We start from the raw sequence: 27,633 nt of genomic DNA on the forward strand, positions 1-27,633 counted from the left end.
TTATATGAAGGGATTTTTTTTCAAAAGTTCTCTTTGAAAATTGTTAAAAGCAAGACTGATTAGTCTTAGTTTCCTGATTAATACTCATATCTCCAACTTGAAAAAGGCAAGAAATACATTAGAAGTTGACAGAGACAAGTAATTTCAAGAGAGCACCTTCTACAAGATCTAAGCCTTCAGATCTAAGCCTTCCTCTATACTATATGGCTCACTTACCTCAAAAGGCAGAGACAAAGAAACATTCATGAGTTAAGCAAAAGGAGTGCTTTTAAAGGTCCTAACAAAGAGGGGCTACATTGTAACAAGCAGAATAGCAATCTCATCATTAAATGAGGGAGAGAATAAATGACTAGCACAAATAGAAACAAAAGGAGTGGGCTTTTATAAACTATATCCAGACTTCAATTTGACCACATCCCTTGCTATAACTCTAACCAAGAGATATGTTAAGTCAATTCTTAACTTTCTTGATTTTTTAAAAAATATATAAGCTGGCTCCTGTTATAATCAACCATGTTCCTATGGAAATGCTTGGTAATAAAATTAATTTTATTAACAGTATAAGCAAAAACATGACTAGAAAAATTAAATTTCTGTAAGTGAATTCTAATAATAAATTTCTATGTGAAATATAAATAAGTTTTAGTTTGACCACATTAAAAAAAAATTAGTGTAAATAACTGAGTACTGACACCACAATAAGAAAAAAAGTTGAAAGAAGGAGGTGGTTCTTCATCTCTCAATATGCCCAGGAACAGAAACATTTCTTCTAACACCAACAAATAATTTGAATAGCCAAGTCCTTCAAAGACAAGCATCAATAGTTATGTTCTGGCAAGGGAAGAAAATAACTTTAATAATGGCATGATTTAAAATCAAAATTGTTATTGCTTTTAAAATTCCACAAGTGGCTGACAATAACAGCAGAGCAACAGGATTCTGATTACATTGTAATAATGCAGGTCTCACAGCAAGTCCACAGCTATTACCCAGCGATTAGGCGTCAGCACCTGGAGAAACTCCATTTACACTGACTGCTTCAATCTCCTCCACAAGTCATTTACAAATATATGATCCTAATTTCTATGAGAGAAAAAAAAGACATGCTGGGACTAGAAGATTATTTGGACAATTTGGATCAACCTATTTGATAGTTTAATCTGTGCTTGAAAAAAATCTTCTAAACTGCTAGGAGCATGATCACGAAGTGAAAAACAGAACTAGTTATTTCAGCTTTTAAAAAAATTGCTTTTCTTCCTTTTCCTTTTAATTTTTTTTTTCATAAAAAGGAGGTGAAAGTACCAAACATTCCAGAATAAGCACAGAATGTGATGTAGTTAGTAGCTTCCCCAGGCTACCTCCTGAGTAGCCTTAAGGAAAGACATTGGATTTCTCTATTCCTCAGTTTACAAGTCCAGTAAAGGAAAAATTTCTTATTGTTACAAATGTATGTAATAAAAAAGACATCTACCTCTTTAAATCAACATGTGATAATATACAACATTTAGAACTGAGGACAAGAAAAGGCCTAAAGTTAAAGTCAAATTTTGAAAAAATAATAATAATAAAATATAGACAATTAGTGCCTCAAAATCCCAGAACATTAGGACTGTCCCAGCTAAGGTTACTTTGGTCACTGACCTCTGGGTCACAGCCAAGAGCAAGAAGGAAGGTTCATTTCTCATCTGAAGAAAAATTTCCAGGCATTTCCCTACTTTCACTTCTCTAGAAACACGTTTTCCTCATGTTAGTCACTGCAATCCCAAAATCAGTATAAGTGCTGTGAGGACATTATGGAACAAATTCTAAGACTCACATAAATCATGAATTTACCACTTTTCCCTGGGTATCAATCATTAGTCTTACAAGATGGGAATGCCTATAGCACTAACTGTTTATATCACTCAATTACATTAAAAAAAAATGTACTGAGTTGATTCTCAGTAAAGTTCTTAGTAAACCACTATGGATTAAGTGCTTTCCATTCAAAGAAAAGACATGAATCTTGATATTAAGTGGAGCTTAACAGGGGTGCTTTGGCATATATCACGTATCACAATGAAATGCAATTGAAGATTATTGTTTTATACATGCCTATCCAGTCTCCCCAACTAGACTATAAGCATCTTCATGGCTAAAGATATATCATTTACTTAAGTACCTAGATCTGTGCTCCCTAGAGCTAGAGTCAAAAGCCTTAAAATCTGGTCTTTGCTCCATCATTTACCAGCTGGTGACCAAGGGGCCTTAATCTCTCTTAGCACGAACTCTTCCCCACATGTTCAACTGGAATAAATCCTAGCTACTCTAACCCTATGATTGTGGTACTGTGCAAATAAAAATTTTCCATGGAATTTCTTTATAAATAAAAAGTGTTACTACTGTTAATAAATGTATGCTGACTATTTAGGAATTCAAGGGAGAAAAATACATTTTCAGTTATGGCTACTTAGAAGAACTCATAAAAGAGGTGACAGTTGATACAGTTCTTAAGATAAAGAGGATTTTAGGAAGAAAGAAAGGGGAGAACATTCCTGGTGAGAGGCAGTAAAAGATGAATTAAACAAGGTGGATTAGACAAGAAGGACTTAGTTTTTTCCAGGTAACAGGAAAGGCTAGATTTGTGGTAGGCTGTTAAATATCAAGTTAAGGAGCTACAATGAAGTTAAGAGAGAACCATCATTGAATGGGAAAATAACATAGTATGGAGGCATTTTGGACATTTAGCCTTGGAGTGAAGAGCAGGATGGAACTGTCTGGAGGCAAAGTGAAGGATCACAAATAAACCTGTTGTAGTGTCTCAAGTTATGAGGTGGTAAGTGTTTAAACTAGAGAGAAGGCACTGGGAATTTAAAAATCTAAATCATAAAAGAGAAAGGGTAGGGTGCAAGGGTGGGTCAGTGGTAGAATGTTTGCCTCCCATGCGGAGAACTGGTTTCGATTCTGGGACTATGCACCCGCCCCCACTCCACCCCCCCAAAAGAGAGAAAGTATAAATGACATCGTAAAGAAAAACTAACACATCTTAGTGATTGACCAGACACATTTAAATATGTTTACATTAGGAATAAAGGGGTAATAATAATGGAATGACAAGGAATAGGAAGAAGTCAAGAACTTCTGAATGACTCAGGTAAAGTGGCTGCTTTTTTTTGAGGGGATGGAGGGGAGGAGGGTGGTAAGAACAAGTAAGGGAAAATGACAGGAATCAGTCTTAGACTCTGGAGTTTGTTGTCAACCTGAGACATAAAACTGAAAGGAGAATGAAAAAATAACTGATATTTTTCAATGGAGGGAAGGACATAGAATGGACCTGATGAGAGTTTGGGCTTAGACATGCAGAGTTTGAAGTCAACAGAGGAAAATATTCAGCAGGAGATTAAAAGTTAAAGATTGGCACTCTGGGAAACATTTACAAATGCCATTTTTCTGAAAACATTTGAGGTATATTTCCTGATATAAAAAGATATCCAACATTTATTATTAACTCACTATGGAATTTTATTCCTACATAAAGAACTACGTAAAAGAGGCATAAACAGTGATAAACCTTACAAGTAGCAATTTATAAAAGGATGGCTATCACACATAGCCAGCAGGAAAGGGCCACCATCAATTTCCACCAGTCAAGGACTTACATTTTGCTGGGTAAACTCTCTGAACATAGCTGCAAGTCTGTCGTCCTCAATATCACGGTCAGTCTTGATAGCCACATTCAGAATGTGAATTGGTTCATCCCTGGGGACCTGAACACAAGCAAAGAACACAAGCCAAAAAGATTATGAGGTTGGCTAATACAGAAGAAAGAAAAAGTTATAGAACTTGGTATAGAATATCTCCAGGTAAAATACCTGGAGAAGAGGTATACCACATAGGATGTTCTGGTTTGCCCACTAGTAGATATAAACAAATTGAAACTGCTGCCCAACAAGCACAATGGATTTTAAAGTGAAACAGATAACTTCTTAAAGATAAGGCAATAAAGGGATTAGCTGGAGGTGATCCCAAATCTTGACTCTTCACAAACCTGAAGCTCCCTATGTTTCAATTTTTTCACCAACAAAATGGGAGTGAAACAGTTTGCCACATCTCTCTTCAAGAAAGTGAAGAAAAATAAGTGTAAGAAGCCACCCGAACATATTCCCACGTAAAGTATTTCTCTGCAATTTATCAAACAACATAATTATCAAAACACAGGGAAAACAATTGGGAAAGAACAAATAGCTTACCAAGAAATTAAAAGAAAGATTTAATAAAAGAACAAAGTTTTAAACAAAATGCCTATTTATTTTTTTTAATGAAATACAAAGTCTACCATTCTCTGAGGACTATGACAGCACCACTATGCAAAGATGTATCCCATCACTGTGTCAGAATTCGGGCAACCAAAATTCAAGTCTTAAAAAAAAAATTTTTTTTTTCAGAGAGAGCCGGAGGCAGCAGCAATAGATATAGCTGAGTCCATTTTACACTATGAATTCCAAGAATTTCATGCAGTTTTCTTTTTTTTAAGTTTAGAATTTATATTCCACCATTTCCAAAAATGCTTTAGTAAGGCATACAAAATGGAATAAAGTAGAGTAAAAGGATGAGTTTTTCCCTTTAATGTTCCAAAGACAGAAAGATAATACAGAGTACACATCCCGTGTCTGTCTGAATAAACAAACCAGCTGCACTGGTCTGAAAGTATTACGTACCCCAGAAAAGCCATGTTTTAATTCTGATTCAATCTTGTGAGGGCAGCTGTTTCTTTTAATACTAATTCAATACTATAGGGCAGAAACCTTTTGATTTGATTATCTCCATGGGGATGTGACATGCCCAATTGTGGGTGTGACCTTTTGATTAGATGGAGATGTGACTCCACCCATCCCAAGTGGGTCTTGATTCATTTATTGGAGTCCTTTAAAAGAGGAAACATTTTGGAGAGAGTTCAGAGCAGAGATGACACAGATGCTGACAGTTGGAGAACAGATAGATGGATATTTGGAGATACTTGGAGCCTAGCAGACATTGCCATATGCCTTCCCATGAGACGTTAAACAAGCAAGAACCTGGAGAAAGCCAAGGGAAACCAAGAGATGAAAGCTAGCCCTGGAGAAGCAAAATGAGGAACCCCCACAGGAATAGAAGCTAAAAGCAATGGAGCCCGGGACCAAGGAACCAGCAGATGCCAGCCACGTGACTTCCAACTGACAGAGGTGTTCCAGACCCATCAGCCTTCCTTGAATTAAGGTATCTTTCCCTGGATGCTAGTTTAGACATTTTTATAGGCTTAGAACTGTAAACTTGCAACTTAATAAATTCCCTTTTTAAAAGCCATTCCATTTCTGGTATATTACATTCTGGCAGCTTAACAGACAAAACACCAGTCTCCCAAAGGGGACACCATACCTTGTCTTCATCATAAAGAGATGTATGACCTGCTTCAGGGAATGTGGGGCTTTGGGGTGGGGAGTCACAGAAGCAACTCATCACTTCATCAAAGATCCTGAAAAATACCAGAGAAATATCGACCATTAAAACCCAAGTAGCAAAAAAGAACACCCAAGTAGTAAAAGCCTAAATGGCAGGAAACTAACACTCCCATTTCTAGCTCAGTTTAAAAGAATAATCTATCCTATTCTGTGCTCAATAGCCACCTGGCTAGAATCACCAGTGGCTAGAGATGACATACAAAATTTCACCAAGTGGCAGAAAGTAGGAGGATGGATTGTTTAAACTTTAATAAACCATATATATTTTTCTTTTTAAAAATAATGATCTAAAGCTTTATTGTTTTTGTTTTTTTATATGTAAGATAAGAACCATGCTGTCATCATCAGTTTTAAAGTAACAGAAAGAGTCTGTAAACTGCAGCAGCAACAGACCAATGTAATTACCCCTCCCCCTAGGGTAATGCATCAGTATACATCAAGAGATAGATGCTGAATGCATTTAATCAAAAGATGTATGGTCTCTGGTGGGGCTTACTCTAGTATTGTGTTTAATTTCTCCTGACATTTCACTCATCATAGAGCAGACAGCTTCTTCTGTTAGATAGCTCCTAAAGAAAAGATGGTTTGGGATTGCTTCTGTTTCTTTGACTAGGCACATACTACACACAGAAGCTTGTAGAGACTGAATGAGAGTTAGAAATGGAAGGACATATAACTCTCCGAGGCCATATACAGTAAAGGCTCCATCTCCTTAGCAGGCTCACGGCTACTCTGTGGACCTTTATTTATTTGGCAGAAGGCTAAGACCCCAAAAGAGAGTTACCCAGTGTCTTACCTGACAAAATCTTCAAAAGTCCGAAAAGAGACCATTCCACCCATCCGCTGACATGGTGGAGTGAATGAGTTGTCCAACAGCACATCACTGACACTAGCTACATGAGTCATGCCATAGTGGTTGAGGTTGGAGGAGAAGGACATTCTAAACAGTAATCCAATCAAGTTCATTAGACAAGGAAGGTATGAAGATTGGGAGAATAACAATAAAGAAGCTAGGAGAAAACTCTGATGTAGGGTTAGGTTGCAGAGCAGATTTGTTTTTTGACCCACTATGGATAAAGCTGTCTTACCAGATTCATATTAACCTTTTCAATCTGAATTCCCCACACAAATTTTCACCACCCCCCAATTTTTCCAAATAAAAATCCAAGGACTGTCAGGAATTTCATGGCAGTTTAATAAAATGACATTATGATGTGCTGAATGACTGGCTAGCACATAATGGGTTAAAAACCATCCTGCATCTTCCCCCTCCCTAAAACAATTTCTCCTTTAAAAGGAAGTAAGCAAGCCAAGTTGAGTTATAACTATGTAACACTTATGGCATTTTTGTCTAGAATTGTACTAAGTATTTATATATATAACAACAACTCTAGTTAAGTCATTCGGAATGGTTTAGTAAATCATTATAAAAGATTATTTATGGTACAGGAACAAGGCAAAGTCTATAGAGGGAACTTTACAAGCTATTTCTTTTTTCCTTTAATAGGTCGACAGGCATAGCAGTGATATGGATTACAGCTCCTCCCACTTTTTTTTTTGTATGCTGCATGGTGGGGGTCACATTTTACTCTTTTTTCATGTGAGTATCCCCTATTGCAGCACCATTTGCTGAATTTTTGTTTATTTAGTTTTTCTTTTGTTTGTTTATTTGTTTGTCTGTTTGGAAAGTGTATGGGCTGGGAATCAAACCTGGGTCTCCTGTATGGCAGGTGAGAATTCTACCACTGAACTACCCTTGCACCCCCAGCTCCTTCCTTTTTGAAAGGGTGAAATTTTTCAATCCCCAAATTGCAAATTTTCCTTTTTATATTTAACAACTTTTAAAACCAAAGCAATAATATTTTCATTGAAAGCCCGTATTAATTCCCAGGAAGATACAAAACGGCAGAGCAAATATATATATATCTCAAAATATGTGTGTAAGCACAATAAATAGTCGCTGAATGGAGATGCTTGAAGAGAACTGAACTGATTTCTTCAATTTGAAAACATAACAAATCTGAATATTCCCTGATACACCTCAGCAGTACATACTGATAAGTATGTACTGTAAAGTGCTTCTGAAAGACCAGAGATTGTTTTAGGAGGGGCCAAAATAAGGGATGCCTCCAGAACTTGCCTGACTTGTTATTGGCACACTGATATGAAGCAAGTTCAGAGCAAGGCAATGGCACCTGAACTGTGGGGAGCTGCCCAAAAATCTCCTCTAAGTGCACCATCTCCAGCGTCACAGGTGGAAGGGAGCCAGCAATATGGAATTGAGATTTGGATTCATATTGCATCACATTGCAAATAAGAACGATAAAGGCAATGAAATTTTTCATAGGATGGGAGTGCTGCTCACACAGACTACAGAGACTAACACAACAGGTTTTTATTCTTCGGGAAGGTAAAGACTATGAAAAAAAGTGCTTCATCATTTGACAGTACTAGGGAATAGAAAGGTAGAGTGGGAGAGGAAACGACTGATACCATGAATGAAACAAACAAATGAAACACACATCAAGCAAGCCTTACACATGTTGCTCACTAGAAACAGGGATTCAGAGCTAACTCAGAAATGCTAACATCCTTCTCTTTTCTGGGATCACTAAAGGAGCAAGTCTGTGTGGCATTATATCTTTTCTACCCGTGAGGCTGTAGATAGGTAAGGTAAAAGGGTTCCAGATTACACTTAAAGGGAACTCCCTCTGAATAAGCCACATGGGATGAAGTATCTTTTCACCCAATTGGCCCCTAATGGAATATATCCATTATTCAGTTTCCTCCACTATCATGTTCACTGGGCCAGTATAGCCAGAGGCAAGCAGGAAAGGGCCAACTCCAATCTGCCAGCAGATGAGACGACCAAATAAAACCCCTCCCTTTCTTCTACTCATCCAAATTGGGTTCTAAAAGCTATGATGACTTTCGTTTCTTAATATTTTAAAGGGAGAGATGGCCAAAATAAATGTAAGTCTCTCTCTATATCTCAATGCAGAATTGATGATGTACATAAAGAGCTGGCTGCCAATTTATTATTGCTTTAGCATTTTGTGGATTCAATTCCAATCAGAACTGCTACCCTCTCAAACTTGCACTGTGTTGCCTTGCTTGACTCAGGAGCAGGAGGAACTATCACGTGTTCTATATAGGCCTGGAAACCTCTTCAAAGTTACACGTATCAATATTTAAATATATCTTTGCATTGTCAATTCTATTGTAGGTCTGAAATAAAAACTTGACCTGTATAACATTGCAACACTTTAACACTTAAAAAAAATAGCTAACAAACTGATAAAATATGAGATCAGCTATTTCTGGATTTCCATTCCTCTAAAAGGAAAAGCAAATTTGAGAAAGTAAAAACTGAAAAAATTATGAACAATTTGTCAGGACAGGAGAAACCTTATGGGTTTCTCCTCTGAAAGCCCCAAGTAAGAGACAAATATGAGCAAAAGATGTTTCCAGCAAAGCTGAACACTAGGCAGAAAAAAAACCCTATCAAATACAGTTGGATGGGAACTTTTTCAGATAGGGTTTTCAGCTATTGCTTTTTGAACAGCTGAAGAAAAGCTGAAGACATGTTTTTCAAACAGGAATAATAATTTAGCGTGTCCATAGGGGTGATCAGGGCTCTCTAAGAGAAGGAAATATATAAGCTTGTCAAGTGTAGTGCTATTTTTTTTTTTTGGTTTTACTATTTTAAATTACAAAAAAGGTGCTTTTAATTGGAAAAGAAACTAAACATACAGTACCTGTTTAGCGTGGGGATGTTCCCTCTGTAATTAAACAACCACAGTTAGTTACTGATAGGTTAGTAAAAGCCATTATAAAAGAATTGTCAGAGCAGATACAGACCAGTCATGAGGAGCTCCAGGTTGGCAGCTCTGGCATTCAGCAGACATAATTAAATGCTAATTACCCTTCAACCCCAAGGTACCTCCACAGAGGCATGCTCCTGACCTACCTCATCACAGCAGCTGTTGATGGAAAGGGTCAAAACGTATTTACCATGGATTATTTTTAAAAGACCATTAAATAATAGCAACAGTAATAATAGTAATAATAATAATAATGCAAAGCAGTGGTAAAACACAGGCTACTAAAAAGTAATTTAAGCTATATGATATGGTATGTTATTGTTAGCTTCAACAAGAAATAAAATTCTTTAAAATATGTTTCAACGAGATTCTTAGAGATTCTTCTCTTTTGTTCCTATTTTACTAAAGGTATAAAAATGATGGCCGGAAAAGCTGATTCCACATTCCCTCCCATCCTAGTTGCTTTCTAGGATATGTTGAAGCACTTAAGAGCCATCTTCACAGAAAAGAATCCAGCAATCTGGTTACTGGCTACTTTTTCCATGTCTATTTAGCCAAGTTCTTCCTTTCATAGAAGGTAGTAAAAAAGGAGGGTAGTAAGTACTATAGGAGCTTAAAGAAACTGAAAATAATGCAGGAATATAATAAATGATTCTATAATAGAGTGGTATAATTTGTTAAAATTAATACTTTTGAAATTAAATGACTGAAGGTAATAATGACTTTTAAAAAATTGCTGTAAGCTTAAAAAATTGAGGCCCCTTACAAATAAAACCTTACCTAAATTTGGCTGGCCCTAGATTTTCCTTATAAAGAACGTGTCAAAATCATGATTAGAATAGAGATGGGAGACTGCAAGTCAAGTCTCATGTATTCTCTTTGGCCTTTGCCACCAAGTCGTTTTCTTTTTATTTGATGCTAGTCATTTCCTCAACTGAAAAAACAAACCAAAAACCTCTTATTATTAATATTAAAAGGGCAAAATTATACTTAGCACCCACAATTGAGGGGTTATATATAATAGGGTTGATTGGTTGTTATCATAACCTTACACTCTTTTTACCAGCATTTAATCATTGTTGGGTTTCCTGGCACACAGAGGACTTAATGGGAAGAACATGGTGGGTGGTGCTGATGATATGTGGGAAGGAGGAGAGAGGGAAGAAAATGATGCACTTTCCATGGCAATGAAAGGAGCAGAATAGAGTGAGCTGGCCGTATAAATAAAAAGCTGTGACATATCACTGCACACAAACTGTATACCTCATATGATTTGTGAGTAGCAATACTCTTTGCATCAAACCTGTATCACAGAGTGAATTCATAAGGCAGCAAAATCAACCTCTTAGTGCAAAAACCTGAACCTCTGCAGTTTGGATTCCTTAAACCTCTCCTTCAGAGGAATGGATTTCATTTTATAAGAGATTCTTAGTTACAGGACACTTGGCCCTCACTAACACATGAAAGTATGGACAGGTTCTTACAGCAGAAAATTAACTGTAGAGGCTAATGAGAATACAAGAAAGTCTTCCTTTTAAGAAACAAAGGATTCAAGAGCAAGAGTCACTCGCACAGTTTCTTATCCATGAACTGTAGTTCAGAGAGAAGAACCCTACAAGCAAAGGAATATCGGGTTCCATCCATCCAGATTTCAGGAGTTTATAAACCAGTACAATCTCTCGCAACTGTTAACCAATTTCTTAGACTAATAAAATGGTGTCACTGCTTCTGTATCTACACTCTAATCCCTTAGGCAATCTTCACATGATGAGGACAAAGTTTACAGTAGAAAAGGGTCTGAATTGAAAAGAACAACAACAAAAAGCCATCCGTGCTCCATCAGCAATTTTCAAACTCTCATAGAGAGCCCCCTGCTGCCTTGTTATAGGAATTGTGTACCATCTACACAGTATGGGGTAAAAAACAAACACCAACATCTCCAAGTTTTACAGGAATAGCCCTGAATCAATCATGTTAAGAGTTTAGAGCCAGAGAGAATAAAAACCTATAGGGTTGTAGGGAATATGAGCAGGGAAGAAAGGATAAACCCTATCTTACTCGGTAAATACTTAGCCATGTCCATAATGATCACTGATATATTTTATTAACCTATACAGAGGCTGGTGATCAATTTGAGAATATGACAAATATGGCATACTGCACACTACTGTGAAACAGTGGAAAGCTAGATCTATGGTCTGTACAAAATAAACTAAAGAAAAAATTGTATATAACTCAAGTATTCTATTTATGCAGCTAAAATTAAAATAAAATCCACCACATTCTACTGCATACTTATCATGTAAAAATAGGTACATTGCTCAATCTCTGATAAGGCAATCAATTGCATTTTCAAATACAGAAATGGTATTTAAATGCACTTCTTATAAGAAGTTTGCTGTTTAGATTACATGAAACATTTTACCATGATTACCCTCCATTCATAATATTGTGATGAATACTGACATCACTTTTCCTTCTTACAGATTTGTTCCATTTTATAGATGTGATAGACTGAGAAATCAAAGAGGATGCTTTCTAAGGACACTGCTCAATATGCTTCATAAACCAGTATCTGGACCTGGCACTTTCTCATCTCAGTTCCTGAGGATAGCTCTCCATCTCAGTATAGAATTTTAAAAAGGACAAGAGAAATTCTGAGGTTCTTGGCATTGCCAAGTTACCACTGATCTTATTGATCTGCTTGCACAGAATGGCTTGGAGAGCTTGTCTCAATGTGAATGCAAAGTCAGAGTTGCTGCTTTCTAACTGAACCCTTTCTAATTTAAGGAACACTGACTTCTTTGGCAATCACAAGTTCTGAGACTTTTACCATCCCTTCCGCTGAATTTCATTTTGCTTGATTCTACTTGGCTCTACATAAATCTTTTATCATATAAAAATGTCCCTGCTTCTTTTGCCTTCTAACTTGGAGTAGGGGGGAGGGACCCTATATGAAAATGATGGGGATGCATGCAAACAGGCCGTGGTTACGTCAAGCTGTGATTCAGAGCCAGTATAGGGCAAATCTTTTGAAATGAGGCAGCAAAGCATAATCAGAAGAGGTCGGCTGAATAACCTACTAGCAGTCACTAACAGCAGTACCAAAAGAGAAAAGAGCAATTTGACTGGCTGTGATCAGTGGTGGTCTCCTTGTGTTACTATATTTCTGCAGGATAATCCAAATCAAGGGCTGTAAAACACATCTGAACCATATATTTCTACTGGCATCTCCCTCTACGGTCCCCTTGCAGTTCAGATACCCTGATTCCACTGCAGAGCTTTAGTTTACTATAAAATGATCATTGCTTCATTCATTTGCAGCCCCTCCAAAGCCCCTTCTTTGCTCTGCTGGAAGACGTGCTTTCTGAAACAATATGCCAACAGGGTTACAACATATAACTGTTGCCTGCTGTATAATTAGCTACAAACCCACAGCACAAAACTACAGGGATTTACAGGTGCCCTAGATTCTGTTTTTCCTCCCCTCTGGAATCAGCTAGTCTTCCTTGACAAGAAGAGACCTTGGGCTACCCTAATGATATATTGAGAACTTTTAACTCGTCTCTCCAATCTTACAAGTCTAGAGTGCCAAAATAACACAACAGAAACTAGAAACTGAGTCATGGATATAGGAAAGCACTTTGGTAAGCACTTAAACCTGCTGAGAGTTTTCTCTTCTGCCAGAAGCTTGCATTTGATCAGTAGACTACCCCTGAATGAAGGAGGCAAACACTGTAGGATTTTACTTATTTATAGCCCATTCTGGCCTACTAACTACAACCAAATGTTCCCCCTGCCAACAAATTTCTACAAGTTAGATGACTTTTGAATGCCTCAGTATAGCACAAAGGAGGATCAAATCTCTGGTGTCAAAGATTATCAGAATTCTCAAGAATGGCAGCAGGCTGCTGATTACTCACATGAAAGGCTTCTGATTTCTAACTTTCTTCACAAATAAGAGGGTTCAGAGGCCATTCACTGACAGCTAAACATTAAAGGTACCCAGAAACGTAAACTCAGTCATGACCAAAACATACACTATCAGGAGAGAACACAGCCGACCTCTTCTGGATGTAAGATATGAGTAAAGGAAAGTGCTTGAATTAAAACATAACACAGAAGGCAAAGTTCACAAGGATTAAATAGCAAAGAAGGTACTGCAACTGAACTTAACTAAAGCATGGATTTCCATTTAAGAAATAGGTGGAAATAAACACCAATAGGTCCTCACCCATTTTATATGTACAGAAACATACGACAAAGTATTCTTCCATCCCCTGAATCAATATTTCTTCATATCTGACAGATTAAGTTTTTAAAAATTAACTAATGTATTTTACTTTTGAAAATCATTTGGAGTTATAAATTTTGTACTCCCAGACTGTCATAATAATAATTTATCAAGCCATATGCGTAACCATAGAGTTTATGTATTATACACTTTACATATGTTTGTATAAATATAGTTGTATTTTAGAACAAACATATAGGCTGACTGTAGAACTTATTTATTTTCAGATTATTGTGATGTATCTAATATGTCCAAAGTTAAGTGAAATCCTGAGTGTCAAACAATTTAATGAACTGTGAAAAATAAAGCCATATTCAGGATGATGCTGCACTGTTACAAGATTTTGCATCACTAGTCCCAGTGATGGATAAACTGGGGTTTCAGAATGGGAAAAACAACATACATACACATATACCACTGATCCTAGACCTTGAACCTCACTGGAAGAAGAAAGAGAAAAAGAAATTTCTGAGCTCTTGGATTAATCAGTGTAATTTACTGGTTGAATTTACTAAAGAGCTGGACTGACAGAATCTCAGACAAGAGAATTAGGTCCCAAATGTGTGGTAATAATAAAAGGTTTTCTTAGTGTAGACATGTGGCCCTGACTTTTTCTGCATCAAGAAAATGACTGAAGGGTGGGCCACGGTGGCTCAGCAGGCAAGAATGCTCGCCTGCCATGCCAGAGGACCTGGGTTCAATTCCCGGTGCCTGCCCATATAATAAAAAAAAAATAAATAAATAAATAAATAAATAAATAAATGACTGAAGAAACTTACTCACTTCTCCTTCAAGAACACGTGCTAACTGGTTACAAATCACCTTTAAAATTCACAGCAAACATTCACTCCTCAAAAAAAAAAAAATCCACATACAATAGGATATTACCTTTAAATATTAAGAAGATAAAGAAGGAAAAGCAATGCAGGCACATACATACAAAAATATATATATATGTTTCCAACTATGCTTAAGACAGGAAAATCTCTGCAACTGCTGCTTAACTGAAGGGAGTTTAAGAAAAAATAAAGGATAAATCCAGACCAGGAACTTTGCAGCATGAAGCTTTAATAATTGGATCTTTTGGTTAGTAAGACCTGAAAAGGCCAAATAAGTTGAACTATAGTTATATATATAAATATATACATGGGGGGGGGGGAGAGAGAGAGAGAGAAGTATCAGAAAAAATACAGTCAAATTATACTGAAAAATTAACAACTGGCAAGCAATACAGAGCCCTATGATAAACTAAAACAATAATTGAAAGTACCAGACATATTAGCCATATAGTAGCTGCCCAAATGTGCTATAAAGTAGTGTCTTCTCTTTCCTTAGAAGCTGCACTTTCATTTGCAATGGTAGTTGCTTGTGTTTTGCTCACTTCTCTAAAAATCAGAACAGGTCCTAATAGGACAAAGGTCTTCAAACCAAATGGCATCTAAGGTATTTTTTTGAAAACATACCCTTCTACTGTCAGTTTGCAGACAGAGAACCATGTTTCCTCTTAACCCAGAGGAGTTAAATCACTAGTCAAAAAACAAGCTGCAAGAACAGAATTGTACAGAATACACAATAAAAGACTGTAGCATTATTTGATATCACAACTTACAAAGATACTCACTTCTAGGGACTTGGCAAAGTTAGTCTACTTGAAATGAATGCAGGGAAGGAATGTATAGACTAAGGGCCAAGAAAGAAAATGCAAAAAACTGATTAAACAAAATATCTGCTCTCTTCCCCAGGAATTTGTGGTTTGTAATACTCGGTTGGGGAAAAAAAAATCACTGAAATAAATTTTTGCATTGGTAAGTAGACTATTATCTGATAGGGCATTCACATGCATATATTCTATTCTCACTAAATAATTTTTTGAGCATGCATAAAATTTCATAGTGTAATAGTTATAGTATCAGGTTTGGATTATTCTCATCACTACTGAGAACAACGTAAGAATAAGAGATTTTTCTCTCTCCAAGGGACACTTTAAGAACATAAAACAAAGACTTGTTTTTGACTTGTGATTGTCCTAATGAATTTTTGGTCTGAAGTTGTGCTATCCAATGTGATAGCCACTAGCCCCATGTATTTACTGAGTACTTGAGATGTGGTTGGCCCTATTTGAGATGTGCTGTAAAACCTACTCTGAATTTCTAAGACTTGGTATAAACAAAAGAATGGAAAATACCTCATTAATGATTTTTATATTGATTACATTTAAAATGATATTTTGGATATGATGAATTAAATTGTTACTAAAATCAATTTCACCCATTTCTTTTTACTTTTTAAAAGATGGCCAATAGATAATTTTTAATTACCTATGTTGCTTGCATTATATTTCTATTGGCCAGTACTAGTCTAGAAGTAGTGATTCTCACTTGTAGGTGTTCACTAAAATTACAAGACAAGCTTTTTAAAAAAGTAGTTATATGTACTATAATCTAGAATGAATCAGAATCTCAGGATTTGGGATCCTGGTATATGTATTTTCAAAATATTCCCCTGATAATTCTGAAGCATATTGCTAGTTCAGAATCATTAGTCTGAAATTAGTGGACATAATCATATATTTAAGCCTTAAGATACTAAGAGTGCAGAGGATAATAGTTGACAGTCTCTTATAACTTATTTCTGAAGAATAAGAAACAACATGCAAAGTATCTATTTGTTCAAAACAGTAAGAATAGAAAGAAAAGTACTAGAGTTGGAAAAAAAGTTGGAACTTGGCTAAAACTTGTGAAAACTGGGATATCCTTGAATTTTTTTTTAAGTGAGCAGAACATAATTCCAGTTGTGATTATATATGTAAGAAATTAGAAAGTCTTACAAAATTAAATTCATGTCAAATCTACTATAACTATGCAAATAAGCTATACTCTAAAACTGAATATATCATTTTGATCAAATCTGATAGTACATTTTACAATCCTAAACTACCAAAAGGACTTCTGATCTAAAAAAGCATTAAAACAATTTTAACATCTTTCTCGTTTTCAAAAAGATTATTTTACCTCTTCTCCTTTACTTGTCTATACTTTTATCTTTACACGCATACCAATAATAACAATGATATAATAATAAGGTAGGGGATTGAATCATGTCCCCTAAAAGGTATGTTCAGGAACAACCCCTGGTCCTATGGATGCGAACCATTTCTAATAGGACCTTTGAAGATATTATTAAAGTTGTGCCCAAACAGAATGAAAGTGGATGTTACTCCAATATGGCTGAAGTCTTTATAAGTGAAATATATTGACACGGAAGAGAAGCCACAAGGAGCAGTCAGAAATCGGAAAATTTTCAATGGAATCCAAAAAGAAAGAAGACACTGCCATGTGACAGAAAAGACATGGACCAAGGATCATTGGCAGCCAGCCCCAGAATGCCACAGTCTTCTGGGAGAAAACATCGCCTTATTGACACCTCAGTTTTGCACTCCTCCTTGCCTCAAAACCATGAGACAAAAATTTCCACAATTTAAACCAACTCATTATATGATACTTGTTTTAGCAGCTAGAAAGCTAAAATAAAACACTAACAATCCAGCAGCTTTAAAATTACACACACAAACAAGGAGACTTTATACAGGAAGACTAAAGGATTCAGTTCTGTTCAAGCCTGGTCATACATAGGAGTGTATAACCTCAGATGTTGAGAAGAACAAGATTGCAAATTTTGTAATCCTATCAGAAATAACCAAGATTTGAACACCTGATGTGGAAAGTAAGATTTTTTTTAAAAGTTAAGAAGAATTTCTGTCATTTCTCTCACTTACCCTAACCCAACTGGGTATATATCCTAAAATAAAAAGTGGGACAGGGAAAGCAGTTCAGAAAGACAAGGAATGAAATGAGGAGGGAAGGAAATTAGAAGCAACCCTGCACCTGACTACAAATCATGGCCCAAAGGGAAGAGGTAGCAGAAAAGAGGAAGGAAAGGAGAATGTCCTGAGAATTCACAGCCTTAAGTATAGCATGTTGTTCTCTATAAATTATTCAAAGAATGCAGGATAAGAAAAAAGACTGAATGCTGAGCCCAAGAGTGCCATGAGTACTTCACCACTCACTGAAGGACAACCATTCGTTTCTAGAAAATGAGATTCTGAAATCCATGGAGGCAAAAATGTACCAAGAGATGCTTGCTAAATCAAGGATATAAGCTTTTCTCTGCTAGCCAAAAGGTATTTTTGAGGTACAGAAGTAAAAGGATCTTCTGAGACAAAGAAGGAAAGCACTTTTCTGAAGATGGCTCTACTCTTTTGCTGACCTCTGCTGGATCAACAGTGGCATCCAGTGGCCAGAAAGTTTCAACATAGAGTCCTTTGTCTCTAGAAAGGGTTTCTATTGCTTTGGGTGAAGTGGCAATTCAGAACAAAACCATTTCTGGGGTCTATAACTAAGGATCCCTAAAGACACAGTATTTTGTAACATAGAAAGAAGAACCAAAGGCCATAAAGAAGAAATGGAGGGGGGCAGGTAAACAATGGCTGTGGTATTTATATTTCCTGTGGTATTATTAAAAAGAATGAACATAAAGGAAGTGATGAACACATGTGTGGGTAGAATTCCTCGATTTTTACTGCCTCAGAATAATTTATAAAAAATGAGCAAATGAAGTATTTGCATTTGAAAACTAATGCAATACTGAAACAAATGTCCATATGCACATTTTATTTTTTTTTTAAAGGGCTTAAGGAATAGTGGAATTAACAAGGCTTAAATAAGTAATTTACTTAAATTTTAGAAGTTTGGTTTTGAAGTATGGTTTTTAAAAATAGACTGAATTTCAACTGCTTAAATTCAGCTGTCTGTTTTAAGGGTGATAAAATGAAACTGGCTTGGGTAAAACCTCAGTCCATATAGAAAAGCAAAGCATACTATTCAAGATATTTTTATGTTCTAACTGCTGACTTAAATAACCTAAAAGAATGATTTTTCTTGCAAAGTTTCTGCAAGTAAAATGCTAATAAATTCTCTCTAACATTAAAAAAGAAAAAGACTCTGATTCCGTGATGACATAATTTAAACAAGAATGAATGGGGAATGCTCAACTTTTATCTTAATTAGACTATACATTGGAGCAAAGGTGAGAAAGGGCACCAAGAGGCTCTTGCTCATCTCTCATTTTCTGCTCCATATTTCGAGCTAAAAAATATGAAATTGTCACAAATATTATTTCCTTTAAGCCTCCTGTCATAGTTTTGCTTGGCCTAGGTAACACATCCCAGGTCAAACTCACCTGTTTGGATGAGAGGTGGGCAGCATGAACTGGAATTCCACAACACAGGTGTTGTCTTTAAGTTGGCGGTGTTGTACACTGTTAAGCTCATAGGCAATATAAGCCCTTCGAACATACACCTGGTTAAAAAGTAATCCTCAATAAATACACTACAAAAACAGAAATGAAGAGATGGCTAGTCTAGGAGAAAGTAAGTTTTGCTTGATAAGAGGTATTTGATACAGAAGGTGATCTGTGGTGAGGAACGTCCCAAAGGCTGTACATAACTTGCTTTAATTAATAAAGCTGCAGTCTTAATATTATTCCCATGACCAAATGAAAACCCAAACCAGCCTACATCTGCTGGACACCTCTAGGTGTACCATAAATGTTCTTTCATACTAACTTAAATTCTGAGGAAGGTTTGATCTTTAGCAAAAGGAAGTATATAGAACCTCAGCTACTAACTCACTAAGCATGACCATCTCCTCAGAAGAGAAAAGCAAGAAGTAAGAAAAATTAGAGGTGCTGATTCTGGGCTACTTACCAAGTAAAGATAAAAGATAAATGGTTGTAGTACCATTTAACTTTTTTACTATCTTGTATCTTTGTATTTTGTTGTTTGTTTGGTTTTTTTTTTCCTCTCACTGCCTAAAATCAATTCTGATCATGTATATCCCCAATCTCTAGGCAAAAGCAATTAAGAAATAATTTGACATATAATATCTCAAATGTACAAACTTGACTCAAGAGTTAAAGATCTACATCTCAGCAAAAAACTGTCAGCTCAATCTCACTCACCCACTTTACAGCTATATTTGCCATGCACATAAAATGTTACATGTGATTTTATAAGTACGTGAGGTATATATGTAGGCTCCCAATTAAAGGACAAGAAAGCACTGCAAAATACTTACTCAGATATTTCAAAAATTTGGAATTTACTCAACAGGGTGTCCTCCATTCTATTCACAGAATACAAATAAAAAATGACCCAAAAAGCTTAGCTACAGCCTGTGATGGTGATGCCACATCACATAAAACCACCTAAAACCCCCCTTTATCCCCATCTTCAAAAAATATATACTTGGCAATTTCACAGCAATGTTCAGGGCCTGCAATTTTTGTGCTTAATGAAGTAGTGAGTTTTAGTGGAAATAGAAAAAAGTCTTTGGAGTTAGATTGACCTGAGTTCAAATGCAGGCTCCTTCCCCTTATTATCTATGTGATTTCGGACAAGCCACTTAACTTCTCATAGACTTATGCTTTTTCTTACCTCATAAAGTAAATGTATATTAAATGAGAAAAATAAAGTATTTAAGCACCATTCATTAAAAATGATTACCTATTCTTTCCTATGCTTAACAGTTCAAAATAAAACTAAAATCCATTTTAACTTGGCCCAAATCACATAATGTGAAGATTAAACATGTTGCAATTAGCCATTCACTCATTGTGTTACATTCATTACGAAATAGGAGAATTCAAATATCTGGAAAATAGAGTCTATTGAAAAATGTTGGCACTTATTTTCCCGTGACTGAAGCCAGAAGCTGGCAATTAGTTCAGATGAAGCAACTGAATAAGGTAAGACATATTTCATTGTTTCAGAGGAAAAGAAGACTCTACCCTTAAAAGTCAATCCTAGGGCCAAAAAAACATAAAACAAAAGACAAAAAATCAATTGATATGACAGCCAAATGAACAGCGGAAATTGGCTAGAAACAAATTAATAGCTCATGTTGCATTACCATAAAAACTTACCTCAAGAGCTGCCATCCTCACTACCTGGTTGCTGTGGTAGAAGAAGTTTGGTAGGACATCAAAAATAGATGTTTCAGACAAGATCAGTTTCTGAAAGATATACAAACAAGCTTAAATGGCTACATTTCTAGAGAGAGCAATTTCAATGGATACTATTTGGCATTTGAAGCATCTAGTGAAACCTAAGAATTTTTTCTAAGAATGCCATGTATGACTTGCATAAAACCTCTCTGTGCCTTAGTTTTCTTTGCTATGAAATGGGGAAAACAATAGCTTCTATCCTCATAGGGCCAGTGTGAGGTTTATGTAAGTTAACATATGTAAAATTATTAAAATAATGTATTAATAATGCATTAATTGTATGCTAATGGGTTTATCTATATTACCCATTCTAATATATGTGTCTATACCTCATTTCCTAAATATTGTTTCATAACTCTACTATGGTAAATCCTGTGGTACCGAGACTTCAACTATGAATCAAATAGGCAAAGATTCCTTCTTTACTCTCTAGTTTCTCCAGAAGGAAATCTTAAGAGAAAGCCTGACTATTCTCCTGGCCAGATATAACAATATCATCTCTGTTTCCAAGTAGAAAAATAGCAAGTTATCCCCGAGAAAACAATGTTGTTTAAAAAACTAACAGTCAAGGTATTTCTAATTAGTAATAAATGTAGTCAATATTCTATTATAAAAATTGACTTTTTATGTAGCATAATAGTAAGTGTTAAAATAAAATTAAATTGAAATGATATTTAAAAAGCTTTGCCTCCTGAAGAACAAGTGCCTATTTATACATCTGATTCAAATATCAGAAACCAACTAGTAATGCCACAGAATTCTGGCCTAGAATATTTTCTAGCTAAAAGTCTAAGAGGTAATACGTTTAATAGGACACTTCTCTCAAGACAAGACTATGGGACTTTGAAGTTAAACCACAATTTTAACAGCATTTACACAGAAAAAAAATTATAAATATATAAAAATATAAAAAGTCTTTATAGAAAGTCATTGTATGAAACTTCAAGGCACTGAAAAGTCTAAACTGACTGATTGATACCCTTATTCTTGGAGATAAAGGGGGAAGGTAAAAAAGGGCTATATATTTATACCTGTAGGTTCTCAATGCAAAACTGATGTCCATACATGTCAATAGCTGATAGGAAGATAGACTCTACTTGGTTATGGCGAAGCTCATATGATGGTAAATGGGAGGCAATAAGAACCTAGAGTGAGAGCAAAATAAGAGGCATAAGTTCCCAAGGGAGTGATTATTCTAGGCTCCTATTAGGCAGTCCTGATACAAAAGTAATAAATATAAATCTGTTAGTGCAGGCATCAAAGATAAAACAGTCCAAGTAAAACAACTTCTAGGTTCTGTAACAAAGCCAATGCCACCAAATACTGAATCTCAGTTGACTCTCACCATGATTTGCGTTGCAGGCAATTTCCCAAGGGGAACAGGAGAGAAAACAGTTTCAATCAAGTTCCATCAGTGCATGTGATTTACCATTGCAAAGCTGCTAGTCCTGGGGACTGCATGACTAGCTGTTAATTGGGAATCAGGTCTGGCAGGGAGCAGCTGTGGGGAAGGTGGTTGCAGCAGAGCTAGGCATTTGTAACTCAGAAGTAGAAAGAAAGACTACTAAAAGCTGCTCTGACAGTCCCAGGTACTCTGCACCAAGGAGAAGGCATCAGGAAGTAACATTAGTTGTGTGTGAGGGGCAAACAGAGAGAGCAGTGTCACAAACAAACACAGAAGGAAAAGGTGGGACCTGAATACCCTCAGCAGGTCCCTGAGAGGCTCATAACTGATTAGTTCAGTGACATGGATACAATTGTAGAGAAAGCAGAAGGTCACTGAATAGCTTCAAATGCTGCTTCCTTGTCAATGCCCATGCACTGAAACTCAAAGGGAGAGCCAACTCTCCGCTTCTCTGTTGAAACCTTTTGGAATGGAAACGAAGACTGCAGGGTGAAACTAACTGGACTTCTTTGGGGTTGTTCTGATTGCCAGAAGCTAAGATTCATTTCATTATCTTTCTGTTTTTCAGACTTGCTTTTTCCCCATACACTTAAAAGTTTTCATATACTTCCAGTCTCCCTTTTGCGAAGTCAGAATATTGAGTCCTTGAACTTTCCTCCACCTGATCCCTGGGAGGAAAGGGGGTGATGCCAGGATTTCATAATGGGGAATGGGCTACTATGTATAGAGAATCAATTTTAAAATTTTCCCTTCTCTTTAAAAAACATATATCACATGAAACCATTTGTTCTGAGGGCAATGTGAAATATGCAATGGAAAATTGTATGATCTTTAAAAAGTAACTGAATAAAGTTACTATGTCTAGGACTGCCTAACCAAAGAAAAACATTCCAACATCACCATAACCAACAAATGCCCTTACCTGGCGTGCTCGAAGTGCTACTTTAGCATTGGTGGTTTTACTGAGTTGAGTTAGCTCTGTGAGGATATTTAGCAGTTCATCAGTGAGAGTAGGGTCCCGGCCACACAGCTGATCCTAATTGTTAATGTAAAAAAGAACACCCACATCTACTTTAAAAAGAATGGCGGTTCTTCATGAAAATGGAAAAATAGAATAAAAACAGTAAACATAGCTGGATTAATAAGAAATTGCAAACTTCCTATTATTTTTATCCTAAACAATGTGGTTAAGAAGATTTCCAGAGAAGGCTGCTGCTGAGGAGAAGCCACCAAAATTCCTCATTGCAAATTCAGAATTTCTAATGTATTTCTTTATAAATCAACATACTTTTAACATGTAGAAGAAATCATGAGAGACCACTGAAAGAAGTCAAAAGGATTCTGAGTAAGAAATAACAGATGTCTCAAAACTTTAAGAGACTTAAAATAATAAAGGGACTAAACTGGCCTTTCTGCTCCCTCTCTTACTTTTGGAAAGGAGAATAAAGTACGGTGGATTTTATTCCACAAACCAAATGTGCAGTTCCCAGGAAGGTGAAAAAGAGAAACATAAGAGCAAAAATTATTCACAAATAAGCACACACTAAAAACACCATCTCATAGTCTGGCAATTCTGCATCCAGCATTTATCTCCTCACTGTCCTATGCTCACTGTACTCCATCACTTTTTATATTCTCACTGTACTCCATCAAACTCCTACATCTAAACATGGTCAATCCTACCTCAGAGAGAAAACAATGAGTTCTTACCATAAAAGTGACAATGTTGAATTTTACCTGAACCCTGCAATCCTGGAAAATACAGAGTAGGGTAAAAAATCCCCCACTCATTGTGTTACTTTAATGAATAATCTGACATGCCACTGGACTCCAGAAGAAATCTTTCTCTCAAAATATGATAGGGATTATTTAGATTTTTAATTTCTAAAAATTTAGAAGATAGCCTTAACTTCTCGGTTTGACAGAACTTTACAGGCTTCTCCTTTCTTGTTTCTAGGACTTGCCCTCCTTCACCTTGGCCCTTTAGAATCCAGATAGAACATGTTTCACCTGGCTTTGAAAGGAAACTTAAGAGATAACATCATGTAATTGGCATACTTCATTGCTTGACCTCCCCCTCTAATACTTTCCATTAGCTCATCCCAGTTTTTAAAAACACCACTGCCCTCTGTTTCAGTGGAGTTGAGCCCTCTTTCCCCTATTGTGATAGGCTTCTAGTCTCTTTATCACAATAACCTTCTGGTCTCTCTCTTCTCTATTGTATACAGTTTTGAATAAAGTCCTCTACGACTGTTTCAAATTGTCTAATGAGGTTTTTTCCTTTGACAGAATCCTTGATTACTAAGTATTAGGCCCTTTCTCCGCTAAAAATTAAAAAAATTCCTACCATATTTTGAGAGAAAGATTTCTTTTGGAGTTCAGTGGCATATCAGATTATTCATTAAATTTACCCATTATCCATGTAAATTTTATTTAAGCTGATAAAACTGCAAAAGCAGTTTATAAAATACAGCTTTTAGAAATGTTTTTTCCTTTTTTGAATTTTACAGTTATTTGTAGCAGTAATTCTTAATACTGTACCATATAAACTATACACATTTAGGTATAGTTCCCTCTGTTGGAGTTTGAAATAATTTTGCCTTTATATTTTAGTGAATTTTTATTCTCCCACAAAAAATGAATGAGACATGAAACACTACAAGTTCTCAAAGAGCCATACTCTTGTTGCTTTTTAATCTTCTCATCTTGATTATTAGCCATTTTCTTGAAATCTCCATTTCACACTTAACCATACCCATCTCAGGAATACTCTTCGTTGTCCTCTGTCACAACAATACAAACAAAAGCTTGTGACTTTTGGCCTTTGGGGCAGAAAGCACTTACCAAAACATTTCCAAAACCACTAGAATCTTCCACGAGACAAGGTAAATATTTTTGAAATATTCCACACCATTACACCAGGAAGAAGGTTTCTCAATTCTTTTAAAGCAGAAAAATATTTTTAAGTTCCCTAATCCACCAACCAGAAGTTTGCTCCAAGTGTCCAGTCATAAAACATGAGATGGGATTTAATTTAAGAAGTAAAAGTAGTATTTTAACACATTTAAGGCAGGGAATTCACTCATCTGAGTTGGTAGAGGAAAAGCTGTGAATATAAATCCAGGGTTCTGTTGAACATATAGTCATGAACTAGAGGACTGGGTTCACCCTTTTTAGCGTATGAAAGCAAAGAGGTGAAAAATGCAATTTAGTCTCATCTTTGCTGAGAACTAACGAGCAAAATGGAATTTCATATAAAATCACCAGAGCAAGACTATAAAAAGACAGAAGGAAAGCACAGATATATTTTAGTGGATATGAAAACCAGGATGTTTTCCCTACCTAAATCCCTCTTCACCTCATGTTCCTAATAAATAAACATATTCCTTTCTAGTGTACTCACTTCAGTTATCAGAATAACCCATGAAAGATCTAAAAACTTAAGACATGTCCTGGCTAATATCACAATTCAGCTACTCTGCAAAGAGGCAGACTAAAGTCTAAACATTAACAACAAAAGTTGATGTGATAAAATAAGAATACTAATGAGTCACCTTCCCAAATTGTATCAGATTTGATATAGAATGTTTTCCCTTTAAAAGAAGTTCACCATGCCAGAGGACCCGGGTTCGATTTCCGATGCCTGCCCATGCAAAAAAAAAAAGTCCAGGTTTACCTTTAAAAAAAATTTTTTTTCAGGTTTACCTTTTGAGATTAAACTAAGATAAGGAAAAATGGAGTTACCCTCTTGTCAAACTACAGATTATATTCTAACTTAAAAAACAAAAAAAAGTAAAACACACAAAATCACTTTTTTTTCCAAAACCACTTTTTCATTTCATCATTCCACTATGAGGGACAGGAAGGGAGAAAGCAGATAGGAAAAACAATATCTGTAAGAAAAGTGAACCATGGAGATTAGAAAAATAATAGTGAAGTAATTATTCTTTCACTATCACTAATTGATAATCTCCCTGGGCTCCTTGTGATAAAGTACACAAGAGCATTCTGGGATAGGAAATATCAAACACAGTATGAAAAAACCACTGTACTTCCATTAGTTTATCATGCCTTAGAAATTTTCAATTCAAATATTATTTTTATCATTAGTTCTTGGAAGAGGAATGGCAATAAAAAAATTATGCATAGAGTAACCTTCCCAACCCCCTATTGTCCTTGCCCTAGACATAGTATTCAGGTCCTGAAAGAAACCACCACAGATAGAGGACCATCTTGTTCTTAGAACTACCCATCCTAAGATGCAAACATCCAAAAGGGAGTGTATAGCCCTTTTCCTAGAGGCAGGCTTCCTTTGGGAAACTCGATAGCCCAGCATCACCATCTAATTCTGGTGAATATTTCATAATAATCATTTTAGCTGTTAATTATATTAGATGTGTTTTTTCAACATAAAGAACTTCATTTAAAGAGCCTACCTATTGATTCTGGGATTACAGATCACTTTCATAAATCTGTAAGCCAAAGTTAAAATATTCAGCAATGGTCAAATCATTTCTTGCTTTTATTCTTGATCTGGATGATAGGTAACACAAGCTATACTCAGATCTGGAGAAACATAATAAATATGCTTAAAAACCAACACCATTCCATAAGTACATGGAACCTTGAATAGGGCATGAGATTTTGTAGGTTGTCCAGAGTGATGCCCCGATAAATCCCAGAGTGATGTGAACAGTGAATAAAAAAGTATCTGCAAAGTCCCCTTGGGGGAACAGCGAGAAAGAGGGAAAATTCAACTTCCCCATTTGGAGAATGCCTGATATTTTCGCAAGCACTAGGGACAACCAAATTAATAGGCCGCTCCCTCAATCTTGGGGTTTGTTGATATGAAACTTATCCCCGCAAAGGATAGACTAAGCCTATTTAAAATTAGGCCTAACATTACATAAATATTTGTAGAACAGAACTGAATTTAAATGTTCTCCTTTTTATGACATCATTAAGAAATTTTGCAGGGATGTTTCCAAATAACATCTCTGTTGGACCTATTAGGCCTCAAAACTCCTTTGTTGTTGAATTCTTTCTAAAATGTTTTAACATGTTAACAAAATACAGTGTTGGGGATTGAATCATATCCCATACAAAAAGCATGTTCAGGTTCCAATCCCTGGTCCTGTGGATGTGAACCCATTTATAATTAGGGCCTTTGAAGATGTTTAGTTAAGATGTGATGTGCCCAAACTGAAAGAGGGTGAGCATTAATCCAATGTATCCAAGTCTGTGTAAGCAAAGGAAATTGGATATGGAGAAAGAAGTCACAGGGAACAGTCAGAAGCTGGAAGTTATTGGTACCTGGAAGAGAAAGGAGAAGATGCTGCCACATGCACTCCCATGTGATGGAAAAGCCAAGGAACCCCAAAGAATGCCAGCCAGAAGATATCAACCCTGGGAAGAAGCAAGCCTTCTAGCCTGTGAAACCATGAGCAAATAAATTCCTGTTGTTAAGCCAAAAAAAAAATAAATAAATAAAATAAATTAAAAAAATAGTCCTAAGAGTCACCCCCAGAGAACCTCTTTTGATACTCAGATGTGGCCTATCTCTCTCTCAGT

At 36.1% G+C, this 27,633-nt stretch overlaps 1 protein-coding gene and 1 long non-coding RNA gene across 18 annotated transcripts in view; one reads left to right on the top strand and one right to left on the bottom strand.

Moving 5' to 3' along the window:
- ACACA (acetyl-CoA carboxylase alpha) overlaps positions 1 to 27,633 on the bottom strand; it is a 449,622-nt gene that overhangs the window by 122,788 nt on the left and 299,201 nt on the right. For 15 of the 17 annotated variants that reach the window (XM_077165076.1, XM_077165070.1, XM_077165071.1 and 12 more), the window contains 8 exons: positions 22,985 to 23,098; positions 21,689 to 21,802; positions 20,577 to 20,666; positions 18,834 to 18,952; positions 9,236 to 9,259; positions 6,274 to 6,417; positions 5,395 to 5,491; positions 3,639 to 3,746 (listed from right to left, as the gene is read on the bottom strand). In XM_077165076.1, coding sequence (XP_077021191.1) covers positions 3,639 to 3,746; positions 5,395 to 5,491; positions 6,274 to 6,417; positions 9,236 to 9,259; positions 18,834 to 18,952; positions 20,577 to 20,666; positions 21,689 to 21,802; positions 22,985 to 23,098 — 810 coding nt within the window. The other 2 variants (XM_077165067.1, XM_077165084.1) reach the window with 2 other exon arrangements.
- LOC143687782 (uncharacterized) lies at positions 6,727 to 12,171 on the top strand. Its single transcript, XR_013177683.1, has 3 exons — positions 6,727 to 7,077; positions 9,710 to 9,878; positions 11,788 to 12,171. It is a non-coding gene; the product is annotated as an uncharacterized LOC143687782 (long non-coding RNA).

Source organism: Tamandua tetradactyla, chromosome 6 (assembly GCF_023851605.1).
Source record: "Tamandua tetradactyla isolate mTamTet1 chromosome 6, mTamTet1.pri, whole genome shotgun sequence".
In the NCBI taxonomy this organism is placed as follows: Eukaryota; Metazoa; Chordata; class Mammalia; order Pilosa; family Myrmecophagidae; genus Tamandua; species Tamandua tetradactyla.